General features: G+C 46.0%; 1 protein-coding gene across 1 annotated transcript in view; it reads left to right on the top strand.

The window, feature by feature from the left end:
• LOC144500743 (F-box/LRR-repeat protein 20-like) overlaps positions 1 to 12,768 on the top strand; it is a 147,333-nt gene that overhangs the window by 124,494 nt on the left and 10,071 nt on the right. The window contains 4 exon segments of the mRNA XM_078224137.1: positions 1,241 to 1,421; positions 3,167 to 3,297; positions 3,946 to 4,006; positions 4,470 to 4,514. Of these exon segments, the coding sequence (XP_078080263.1) occupies positions 1,241 to 1,421; positions 3,167 to 3,297; positions 3,946 to 4,006; positions 4,470 to 4,514 (418 nt within the window).

Consider the following 12,768-nt stretch of genomic DNA (forward strand, 5'->3'; position numbering starts at 1 on the left):
CGACCAGAGAATGTGCTCCTGTCTGCATTCTGCCTGACAGCTCTTTCATTTGTTGTCCGCAACAGCTGCTGTTTATTCTCTCTGTTGCATCTTTTTCCCATTCGCCCATCTTTTTTTTTCTCCTCCCTCTTTCTCTCTCTCTCTCTCTTCCCCCCTCTCTCTCATTCTCTTGCCCTTCCCCCCTCTCTCTCTCTCCCCTCTTCCTCTTCCCCCCCTCTCTTCCTCTTCCCCCTCTTCCTCTTCCCCCACTCTCTCTCTCTTCGCGCCCCTCTCTCTCTTCGCGCCCCTCTCTCTCTTCGCGCCCCTCTCTCCTCTTCGCGCCCCTCCCTCTCTTCGCGCCCCTCTCTCTCTTCGCGCCCCTCTCTCTCTTCGGCCCCCTCTCTCCTCTTCGGCCCCCTCTCTCCTCTTCGGCCCCCTCTCTCCTCTTCGGCCCCCTCTCTCCTCTTCGGCCCCCTCTCTCCTCTTCGGCCCCCTCTCTCCTCTTCGGCCCCCTCTCTCCTCTTCGGCCCCCTCTCTCCTCTTCGGCCCCCTCTCTCCTCTTCGGCCCCCTCTCTCCTCTTCGGCCCCCCTCTCCTCTTCGGCCCCCCTCTCCTCTTCGGCCCCCCTCTCCTCTTCGGCCCCCCCTCTCCTCTTCGGCCCCCCTCTCCTCTTCGGCCCCCCCTCTCCTCTTCGGCCCCCCCTCTCCTCTTCGGCCCCCCCTCTCCTCTTCGCCCCCCCCTCTCCTCTTCGGCCCCCCCTCTCCTCTTCGGCCCCCCTCTCCTCTTCGGCCCCCCCCTCTCTCCATCTCGGCCCCCCCCTCTCTCCATCTCGGCCCCCCCCTCTCTCCATCTCGGCCCCCCCCTCTCTCCATCTCGGCCTCCCCCCTCTCTCCATCTCGGCCCCCCCTCTCTCTCCATCTCGGCCCCCCTCTCTCTCCATCTCGGCCCCCCCCCTCTCTCCATCTCGGCCCCCCCCCTCTCTCCATCTCGGCCCCCCCCCTCTCTCCATCTCGGCCCCCCCCTCTCTCCATCTCGGCCCCCCCCCTCTCTCCATCTCGGCCCCCCCCCCTCTCTCCATCTCGGCCCCCCCCCTCTCTCCATCTCGGCCCCCCCCCTCTCTCCATCTCGGCCCCCCCCCCTCTCTCCATCTCGGCCCCCCCCCCCTCTCTCCATCTCGGCCCCCCCCCTTCCCCCTCTCTCAGCAAAATGAAGATTTATTTGGCTCACTTTTTCCTGAAGGGTGGATACGTCAATCACTAAAGAGACACATGTTATTGTAATTGAATTTTAGTTGACACTGATTCTCTTTTGTTAACAATGGCTGAATTGATTTACTATTTTTTTTGTACCTCTTTGCTACATATGCAGCTCGAAGATGAAGCTCTGAAATACATCGGTGCTCACTGTCCTGAGCTCGTCACACTGAACCTACAGACGTGCTCTGTAAGTACACCTCATGGAAGACAGGAAACAAATTCAACTTTTGCAAGGAAGTTATGATCTACATTATTAACTCTGTGTTTTCTCGGAGAGCAAAATGTGTCTTGTAAACCAAAGGAGAAAATGCTGGAAAATCTCAGCAGGTCTGGAAGCATCTGTAAGGAGAGAAAGGAGCTGACGTTTCGAGTCCAGACGACCCTTTGTCAAAGCTGGTCATCTGGGCTCGAAACGTCAACTCTTTTCTCTCCTTATAGATGCTGCCAGACCCGCTGAGATTTTCCAGCATTTTCTCTTTTCTGGTTTCAGATTCCAGCATCCGCAGTAATTTGCTTTTATCCAGCGTTTAACTCACTGCCCCTTCTCTTCCAGGAATGTATCTTGTAAACTTCTCTTTCAAAGAAGGCTACCTAGAAGCAGTGTTTTACTTTTGCTTAAAAATGTTGCATTTTGTCAACTATTAGTCAGATTTCTAATTTCAAATATTCTTTGTGGAATGTTCATACCCAAACTTAAAATATTTTAACATATGATTTGGATCTGTTTTAACCCTTTAATAACAGTCATGCTGTTAAGTGAGATTAGTGAGACTATCCTTGACATAAATGTCGGATTTGACATGAGTCTAACAAAATTAGAGTCATGGGGAATTGAGGCGTCATACCCAATAGAAAGCAAGATGGAGGCCAATAACCTTCGTCCCATACATCGCTGCAGGAGTGCCCCAGGGTCTCAGGCCGAACTATCTTCACCTTCACCAACGATCATCCCTCCATCATGAGGTCAGAAGTGGGGATGTTCGCTGGTGTATGTCCACCACTTCTTATGAATCATCAAATACTGAAACAGTCGGTGTCCCTATGCAGCAAGAAATGGATAAAATTCAGGCTTGGAATGACGAGTAGCAAGTGACGTTCGTGCTACCCGTTGGAGATGGTCTTTGCCTGGCACAAGAGAGTATCTAACCATTGCCTCTTGACAGTCAGTGGGCATTACCATTTCTGACTCCACCCCGCTCACCAACATCCTTGTGGGGGGGTTACCATTAACCAGAACTGGGCTGTGAGAGCAGGTCAGAGGCTTGGCATTCAGCAGTGAGGTGGCAGACCAGCTGTCTTGTCTTTTTATCAAATCTGCAGGATCAAGGAGAGACAGAATCCTTGATTTCACTCTCCTCCTGACTCCTCAAAGCCTGTCTGCCATCTACAATAAGAAGTCTCACAACACCAAGTTAAAGTCCAATAGGTTTATTTGGTAGCGCAAGCTTTCGGAGTGTCGCTCCTCCTTCAGGTGACTTCTCACTGCGCTGAGCCCAGTCCAACGCTGGCAGCTCCACATCATGCCATCTACAAGTCAGGCATGTGACGGCTTGGCCTGTTTAACCTTGAACTGCTGCGAGTCTGAACATGCATTCAATACAACATAAGCATGTAAATGCATTAAAATCGCGATGGTAAAATTTAACAGAATAAAACGCTCATTTCCAACCTAATTAAGACGGTTCGACCTGTCCAGCCATGCGAGTGGGTGGCGCAGAACGTCAGTGCGGGTGTACGAACGTGTTGGTGTGGTGTCGTGAAGTCGAAACCGATGCCGTAAAGACGAAGTGGGGTGTCAATTTATAAATATTGTAAGCGCGTTTGTCGCAACTCGAACATCATAAAGTTGAGGACTGCCTACGACAGCATTGTGTCATTTCACTACTTGAGCCACAACCTGTAAGTACTTACTGTTTTTGTGTCATTTTACAGCAAATCACGGACGAGGGGCTGATTACAATTTGCAGAGGATGTCATAAATTACAGTCACTCTGTGTCTCTGGCTGCAGTAACATCACCGATGCTATTTTGAATGCATTAGGACAGAATTGCGTTCGACTTAGGTAAGCACAGTCCGTTAACTACACATAAGGCAGAAGCAGCTGAGTAATGACCTTTTAGTGCCATCCTTGTGCAATTAACCACCTGAATATACAACTATAATTGTCGTTCTACATTTACGTCAGCCGTAAGAAAGAAGTGCCCCTTTATTTTGTGCTTTCTCGTAACATTTTGCTTTGCCCTTTGACTGTCTCGGTCCCGAATCGACGACGTTCACTGGAGTGACTCGCAGTTTCTGGAGTGACTGGGAGTTTGTCAGCTGAGATCAGTGGATCCTGAAAGCTTTGCTGTGTCAGATCTGTTCTTGAATCGCGGTGCTAAGTTCAAACATTGCTGAATTTAAAAGGAAAGAAATCTCATAAATACTGAAATAAAATCATTACGGATAGAAATATATAACTGACCTTGCAGTAGAAAAGGAAATAAAGGAAATTTTGTTAAACATTAACTGTTATTTCCCTTGAACCAAATTGACTTGAGCTGACGACATGATATCTCAAAACACTTTTTTTTAAATAGAACATTCACCTCTAATGTCGCCGCTTGTACATGTAATGATGCAAAACCACAGAAGTAGACCAAAAAGGACAAAATAGTGAGATTGTCACTCGAGTTTTCCCCCACTTACTGACTTTGCTTTTGTTTTGCAGGATATTAGAGATCGCTAGATGTTCACAGTTAACAGACGTGGGATTTACGACATTAGCCCGGGTAAGTGCACAGATGTCCCAAGTGTAGCCTTGTGCACTGAATTAATGTTTTGGATGCCTGGAGGGTAAATGGTTAGCCTCTGAAAAATACACACTTGAGCAATGTGCATTAAGTCATCAGCATCACCAGAGGCTGTTTTCTTAATGAAGTGTTTGTTAAAAGGAGCGACGGCTCAGGATGAAGCTGTGACTGAGGGAGAGGTGTACTTGCAACAGTGTCACCTTGCCCCAAGAGGAGTAAGACAATTCGGCCTTGTATGTTACCTAAAGATCACATTTTTCTTACACTCACTCGAATTTTTGTTTTGCTGAAAGGTATTCAACGTTTAGGTGTAAAATCTACAACGGGTCCTACAGACAGTTCTGGACCTAAAAGAGAAAAGCTGCTCGAGGAATAAACGTACTGGGGGACAGGGGAGGTGGTGCTTTGTCTTTACCTTAATACAGCCTGCTTCTATTTGCAGAATTGCCATGAGCTTGAGAAGATGGACCTGGAAGAGTGTGTTCAGGTGATTGAATTTTCAGAGTTTTTACAAACTTTTGTTCTGTGAAATGAAAGGCGATTGTGATTCTACTGATTACAACAATTTTGCTACAGACCATACACCGTAGATGAATAACGCCAAGTGATTTTAGATCTGAGCGAATGCCTCCTTGAGGAGAGAGAGAGAGAAAACAGAACCTGCAGATCTATTAGCTGGACGAATTAACTGCACGAATTGAGGATGGTTAACAGATGGAAAGTAGAGGATAGGAATAAATGGGCCAATCTCCGAATGGCAGGCTGTGACTAGTGGGATACTATAAGGATCAGTCCTTGGGGCCCCAACTGTTCACAGCTTATATCAGTGATTTGGATGTGGGGACCAAATTTAATGTGTCCAAGTTTGCGGGTGACACAAACGGGGTAGGAACATGTGTTTTGAGGATGATGCAAAGAGGTTTCGAGAGAATTTAGACAGGCTTAGTGAGTGGGCAAGAACATGGCAGATGAAATAATGTGGCTGAGTGTAAGGTTATCCACTTTGGTAGGAGGAAGGGAATTGCAGAGTCTTGAGAGATTGGGAAGTGTTGATGAACAAAGGCACCCAGGTCCCTTTGAACGTGAGTCACTGAAAGCTATCGTGCAGGTAACAGCGGGCAATTAGGAAGGCAAATGGTATGCTCGGCTTTAGTGCAAAGGAATTTAAGTGCAGGAGTTAAAGATGTCTTGTTTCAAATGCTTTCGAATCTTAGTTAGACCCTATCTGGACTATTGTGTATAGTTTTGACCCCCTTGCCCAAGAAAAGGCATTCCTGGGATGGCAGGATTGTCTTCTGAGGAACGATTGAGGAGACTGGACTTGTATTCTTGAAGAGTTTTGAAGAATGAGAGGTAATCTCATTGAAACATACAAAAGCAGGGCTCAGTGGGGTAGATGCAGGAAGGATGTTTTCCCCTGGCTTGGGTCTAGAGCCAGGGGGCACCGCCTCTGAATAGGGGGCAAGCCATTTAGGACTGAGATTAAAAGGAATTTCTTCACTCGAGGCATCTCTGGAATTCTCTAGCCCAGAGGGCTGTGGAAGCTCAATCTTGGAGTATGTGTAAGACATAGAAATTGAAAGATTTCTGGAGATTAATGACACAAAGGTATTTGGAGATAGTGCGGGAAAATGACATTGAGGTAGGTGATCAGCCATAATCTAGTTTGGCAGAACAGGCTTAAGGGGCTGAATAACTTGCTCCTCTTTTGTTCCTATATTCTACGAATGTGAATTTCCAGCCAGTGGCTCTGCTCATATCAATAGCAAGTTATTTTTTCACCCACCAAAAGAAATTGGAATGAGCTGGAACATTTTTTTTCTCCTCGTGTTGATCAAGGAATGGATTGAAGTATTTCCCAAACTTTTTCCCGATGTGACCCCATTTCAATGCCTCAGACTTTGTGGTGACCCCAGAGTGAAAATTTGGGCAATGGGGTGGTGATTAAAACGGTTTGCCCTGAAAAAACAGAAAGACGCAAGTTTTTACAGGCTTTGGTTGTAGCGACATTTTAGAACAGATTAACAAGCCCTGTCTTCCAACAGAAAAAACCCCCCCAAACATTTAGAGGACTTGCAGCTGTCAAAAGCTTAGTCCGAGCCACCGTTGCTGCCTCAGAACTTTCGACCCCAAAATCTCACGTCACGACCTAAATTTGGGAACCACTGGGATATAGCTTCTGGTTTTTAGTATTGCCTGCTTTGTTAAGGGTTAAAATTTTGGAACTGGGGCAGGATGATAGCTGGTCTTGCCTCTGTCCCTTAGCCCAATCCCAGAGCTGCACTTAATACAGTGCTGTCCCGATCTGAGCTGGACTTTAATGTTTAATTATTAGTCACCATGAGGCTCTGCATAGAAGTTAATGTGAAAATCCCCCAGTCGCCACACTCCGGCGCCTGTTCGGGAACACTGAGGGAGAATTTAGCATGGCCAATGCACCTAACAAGCACATCTTTTGGACTGTGGGAGGAAACCGGAGCACCCAGAGGAAACCCACACAGACACGGGTAGAGCATGCAGACTCCGCACGGGCAGTGACCCAAGCTGGGAATTGAACCTGGGTCCCTAGCGCTGTGAGGCAGCAGTGCTAACCGCTGTGCCACAATGCCGTATCGTCTTAATACACATACTATACTCGGGGTGAATGGAATCAAAGGTTATGGGGAGAAAGCAGGAAAGGTTATTGATTTGGTCAATCAGCCATGATCATAATGAATGGTGGAGCAGGCTCGAAGGGCCGAATGGCCTCCTCCTGCTCCTATCTTCTATGTCAAGCTGCAAGTTCCCTAATCAATCAACAATGAAATTTGGATTTATTTATGCGTGGGTTTAATTACTGATGGTTTGACTTTAGGGTTTTCTTTTCTCACACAATCCGATGCAGTTCATTTTATTCAGTTCAACCAGGAGGGATCATTGACTGGTGCTGTCCTTAAACTTGATACTTCTGCCTCACGGGACAAATTTATTTTTGGAGTCAGAACTGATTTATAACTCCAAAGATCAACATTAAATCTCTTATTACCCTGGGTGGAAAGTCCCAGTTAAGTTCTTTTGTTTCCCAAGAGAAATACAGCCGCAAACTCCTGCCAAGTCATTGCTCCCATAGCTCCTGGTGCACCAGCATATTGTTATTTTCCCATTCTAGCTTCTCTTACTTGCAATTGTTCTGTGTTCGGCTTCCACTCACTGTACTTGCGCAATAAATAATGCCTGGCTACCTACAATGCTTAATTGATTGGGATCGGGATGCTGTAGCTGACACTTGATCTGTCTTCAGCTGCAGAATCGCAAGTGGAAACCAAACACAAGAGTGTTGCTATCAGATGCATCAACTATTCCCCGTAATCTGCATCACAAGCAATGCGGTCAAGATTACATCTAACTGAACATGAGAAACCTTGATCCTTCAACCCTTTTAAAACTCTGCCAAGCAGCTGCTGAAATGAACAAGAATGTCTTTAGCCTGGAAAACAGGATTCAGAATTGATGTCCATAATTTGCAGATAGGTCTTGATAGTTGAATGAGTAACAAAGTACTTCACATTGTGTACCTATAATTAAGTAATTCCTGCATTTGTTAGGGAGGAGGGCTTATGTTTGATCTGATTTATTATTGTCGCATGTATTAGTATACAGTGACAAGTATTGTTTCTGCCCTGCTATACAAAACATAGTGTTCATAGAGAAGGAAAGGAGAGAGTGCAGAATGTAGTGTTACAGTCATAGCTATGGTGTAGAGAAAGATCAACTTAATGCGAGGTAGGTCCATTCAGAAGTCTGATGGCAGCAGGAAAGAAGCTGTTCTTGAGTCGGTTGATACCTGACCTCAGACTTTTATATATTTTTTTCCCGATGGAAGAAGGTGGAAGAGTGTGTGTCCGGGGTGCGTGGGGTCCTTAGTTATGCTGGCTGCTTTTCCGAGTCAGCAGGAAGTGTAGAACTGCAGCAAACCAGTCTCCCATCCATTCTGAAGCGTTTCCAAGTAACTCACAAAATGAAGTTCATATGGGCAAGCAGAGATGCCATTTTGTGCCAGCAGCATTCTGCAGAGATGAATGACCAATAGATCTGTTTTATTAGGGGGTGCATGGGGAGGGATGTTGACCATGAGATGCTCAGTGTTGACCTCAATGATTGAAATGCACAGGGTTTTGGGTGAACTTCCAAAGGATGGCAGTGCAAACAATACAGCACTCTTTTGGTGCTGCACTGGCTTGGTAGCCTATTTGAATTCAAACTCTGTCTGGACCCCATAACCACCTGATGCAGAAGCAAGTCAGTTAAACTGGGGCATTCGATCTAAAATTTCATGCACAGTCACAAAATATGCAATTTCTATGATCATTGCATTTTAAGCAATTACATTAAGCCCAGTACTCTTTGGACAAATGGCCAATGGGACCCAAACAAAACTGATCTGGCTTTCTATGCAGATGCTCAACATGCTTTCCACTACAGACTTCCCATATTTTGGTTCCTAGATCTTAGTGTTGCGGACAGGGATAAGCAAGAATTGTAACCCCAATTCCTTTCCCTTGCTGTCTGTAATCTGTGTATCTTTGGAAAGGAAGTGCATGTGTTTCTTAACTCCAGAGCATGTGGTCAATTTGAATAACCAATAGCTTTTGTGGGGGTTATTTATTTATGCATTTACCCTGAAAGTATAACATTATGTTGCCCACATTGTGCACATGCTCGAGGGGAAAAAATACAGGTAAAGAGAACAGTACATAGAACCATAGAACATTACAGCACAGAAACAGGCCTTTTGGCCCTTCTTGTCTGTGCCAAACCATTTTTCTGCCTAGTCCCACTGACCTGCACCTGGACCATATCCCTCCACACCCATCTCATCCATGTACCTGTCCAAGTTTTTCTTAAATGTTAAAAGTGAGCCCGCATTCACCACTTCATCTGGCAGCTCATTCCACACTCCCACCACTCTCTGTGTGAAGAAGCCCCCCCTAATATTCCCTTTAAACTTTTCCCCCTTAACCCATGTCCTCTAGTTTTTTTCTCCCCTAGCCTCAGTGGGAAAAGCCTGCTTGCATTCACTCTATCTATACCCATCATAATTTTATACACCTCTATCAAATCTCCCCTCATTCTTCTACGCTCCAGGGAATAAAGTCCTAACCTATTCAACCTTTCTCTGTAACTCACTTTCTCAAGTCCCGGCAACATCCTTATAAACCTTCTCTGCACTCTTTCAACCTTATTAATATCCTTCCTGTAATTAGGTGGCCAATACTCTAAATTCGGCCTCACCAATGTCTTGTACAACCTCACCATAACATTCCAACTCTTATACTCAATACTTTGATTTATAAAGGCCAGTGTACCAAAAGCACTCTTTACGACCCTATCTACCTGTGACACCACTTTTAGGAAATTATGTATCTGTATTCCCAGACCCCTCTGTTCTACTGCACTCTTCAGTGTCCTACCATTTACCTTGTATGTTCTACCTTGGTTTGTCCTTCCAAAGTGCAGTACCTCACACTTGTCTGGATTAAACTCCATATGCCATTTTTCAGCCCATTTTTCTAGCTGGTCCAAATCCCTCTGCAGGCTTTGAAAACCTTCCTCACTGTCCACTACACCTCCAATCTTTGTATCATCAGCAAATTTGCTGATCCAATTTACCACATTATCCTCCAGATCATTGGTATAGATGACAAACAACAATGGACCCAGCACTGATCCCTGTGGCACACCACTAGTCACAGGCCCCCACTCAGAGAAGCAATCCTCCACTACCACTCTCTGGCTTCTTCCATTGAGCCAATGTCTAATCCAATTTACTACCTCGCCATGTATACCTAGCGACTGAACCTTCCTAACTAACCTCCTGTGCGGGACCTTGTCAAAGGCCTTACTGAAGTCCATGTAGACAACATCCACTGCCTTCCCTTCATCCACTTTCCTGATAACCTCCTCGAAAAACTCTAATAGATTAGTTAAACATGACCTATCACGCACAAAGCCATGTTGACTCTCCCTAATAAGTCCCTGTCTATCCAAATATTTGTAGATCCTATCTCTTAGTACTCCTTCCAATAGTTTACCTACTACTGACGTCAAACTTACTGGCCTATAATTTCCCGCATTACTTTTTGAGCCTTTTTTAAACAACGGAACAACATGAGCTATCCTCCAATCATCCGGCACCCCTCCCGTGGATACCGACATTTTAAATATATCTACCAGGGCCCCTGCAATTTCAACACTAGTCTCCTTCAAGGTCCGAGGGAATACCCTGTCCGGTCCTGGGGATTTATCTACTCTGATTGCCTCAAGACAGCAAGCATCTCCTCGCCTTTAATCTGTATGAGTTCCATGACCTCCCTACTTGTTTGCCTTATTTCCATAGACTCCATGCCAGTTTCCTTAGTAAATATGGATGCAAAAAACCCATTTAATATCTCCCCCATTTCTTTTGGTTCCATACATAGCCAACCACTCTGATCTTCAAGAGGACCAATTTTATCCCTTACTATTCTTTTGCTCTTAATATACCTGTAGAAGCTCTTAGGATTATCCTTCACCTTGTCTGCCAAAGCAACCTCATGTCTTCTTTTAGCCCTCCTGATTTCTTTCTTAAGTAGTTTCTTGCGCTTTTTATACTTATCAAGCATCTTATTTGCTCCGTGTTGCCTATACATGTCATACATCTCTCTCTTCTCCTTTATCAGAGTTCCAATATCCCTCGAGAACCAAGATTCCTTATTCTTATTCACTTTGCCTTTAATCCTGACAGGAACATACAAACTCTGCACTCTCAAAATTTCTCCTTTGAAGGCCTCCCACTTACCAATCACACCCTTGCCAGAGAACAGCTTGTCCCAATCCACGCTTTTTAGATCCTTTCTCATTTCTTCAAATTTGGCCTTTTTCCAGTTTAGGACCTCAACCCGAGGACCAGATCTATCTTTATCCATGATCAAGTTGAAACTAATGGCGTTGTGATCACTGGAACCAAAGTGTTCCCCTACACACACTTCTGTCACGTGTCCTAACTCGTTTCCTAATAGGAGATCTAATATTCCATCCTCTCTAGTTGGTACCCCTATATATTGATTTAGAAAATTTTCCTGAACGCATTTTACAAACTCTAACCCATCTAGACCTTTATGGGAGTCCCAATCTATATGTGGAAAATTAAAATCCCCTACTATCACAACTTTGTTTCCTGTAGTTGCCTGCTATCTCTCCACAGATTTGCTCCTCCAATTCTCGCTGACTATTGGGTGGTCTATAATACAACCCCATTAATGTGGTCATACCTTTCCTGTTTCTCAGCTCCACCCATATGGCCTCGGTAGACAAGCTCTCTAATCTGTCCTGCCTGAGCACTGCTGTAACATTTTCCCTGACCAGCAATGCCACCCCCCCACCCTTCATCCCTCTGCCTCTATCACGTCTGAAACATCGGAACCTTGGAACATTGAGCTGCCAGCCCTGCCCCTCCTGTAGCCAAGTTTCACTAATGGCTATAATGTCATAATTCCACGTGTCAATCCACGCCCTCAGCTCGTCTGCCTTCCTCACAATACTCCTGGCATTGAAATAGACACACCTCAGAAGATTATTACCACCACACACAACCCTTCTATTTGTGATTTTGCATGAACTATTAACATCATTTATTTTCACCCCCGCTCCACTATCTGCTCTGGCACTCTGGTTCCCATCCCCCTGCAAATCTAGTTTAAACCCTCCCCAATAACACTAGCAAACCTCCCTGCAAGTATATTGGTCCCCTTGTAGTTCAGGTGTAACCCGTCTCTCTTGTACAGATCCCACCTGCCCCAGAAGAGGTCCCAATGATCTAGAAATCTGAAACCCTGCCCCCTACACCAGTTCCTCAGCCACGTGTTCATCCGCCCGAGCATCCTACTCTTACCCTCACTGGTACGTGGCACAGATAGCAATCCTGAGATTACTACCCTCGGGGTCCTGCTTTTTAACTTCCTACCAAGCTCTCTATACTCACTCTTCAGGACCTCCTCACTCTTCCTTCCTATGTCATTGGTACCGATGTGTACCATGACATCTGGCTGATCACCCTCCCACTTCAGAACGCTGTGCATGCGATCAGAGACATCCCTGACCCTGGCACCCGGGAGGCAACAAACCATCCGGGAGTCTCTGTCACTACCACAGAACCTCCTGTCTGTACCTCTGACTATCGAGTCCTCTATCACTACCGCTCTCCTCTTCTTCCACCCTCCCTTCTGTGCTGCAGAACCAGACTCAGTACCAGAGATCCGACTGCTGCAGCTTGCCCCAGGTAAGGCATCCCCCACAACAGTATCCAAATCGGTATACCTGTTGTGCAGGGGAATGGCCACAGGGGAACCCTGCTCTGCCTGCCCTTTCCCTCGCTTGACGGTAACCCAATTATCTGTGCTCTGTGTCTTTGGCGTAACTGCCTCCCTGAAGCTACTATCTATAAACTCCTCATTCTCCCGAATGATCCGGAGGTCATCCAGCTCCTGCTCCAGTTCCCTAACGCGGTTTGTTAGGAGCTGCAGCTGGATGCACCTCCTGCAGGTGTCGTTGTCAGGGACACTGGAGGTCTCCTTGACTTCCCATGTCCTGCAAGAGAAGCATTCCAACATCCTGCCTGGCATTCTTTCTACTCTGAAGAAACAAAAGCAAACATGTTTAAAAGTCACAACAAAAGGACAGTTTGTAATTCATGTGTTTAGCTTGCCTTGGGGAAAAGTATGCCT

Source organism: Mustelus asterias, chromosome 11, assembly GCF_964213995.1.
Source record: "Mustelus asterias chromosome 11, sMusAst1.hap1.1, whole genome shotgun sequence".
Taxonomy (NCBI): domain Eukaryota; kingdom Metazoa; phylum Chordata; class Chondrichthyes; order Carcharhiniformes; family Triakidae; genus Mustelus; species Mustelus asterias.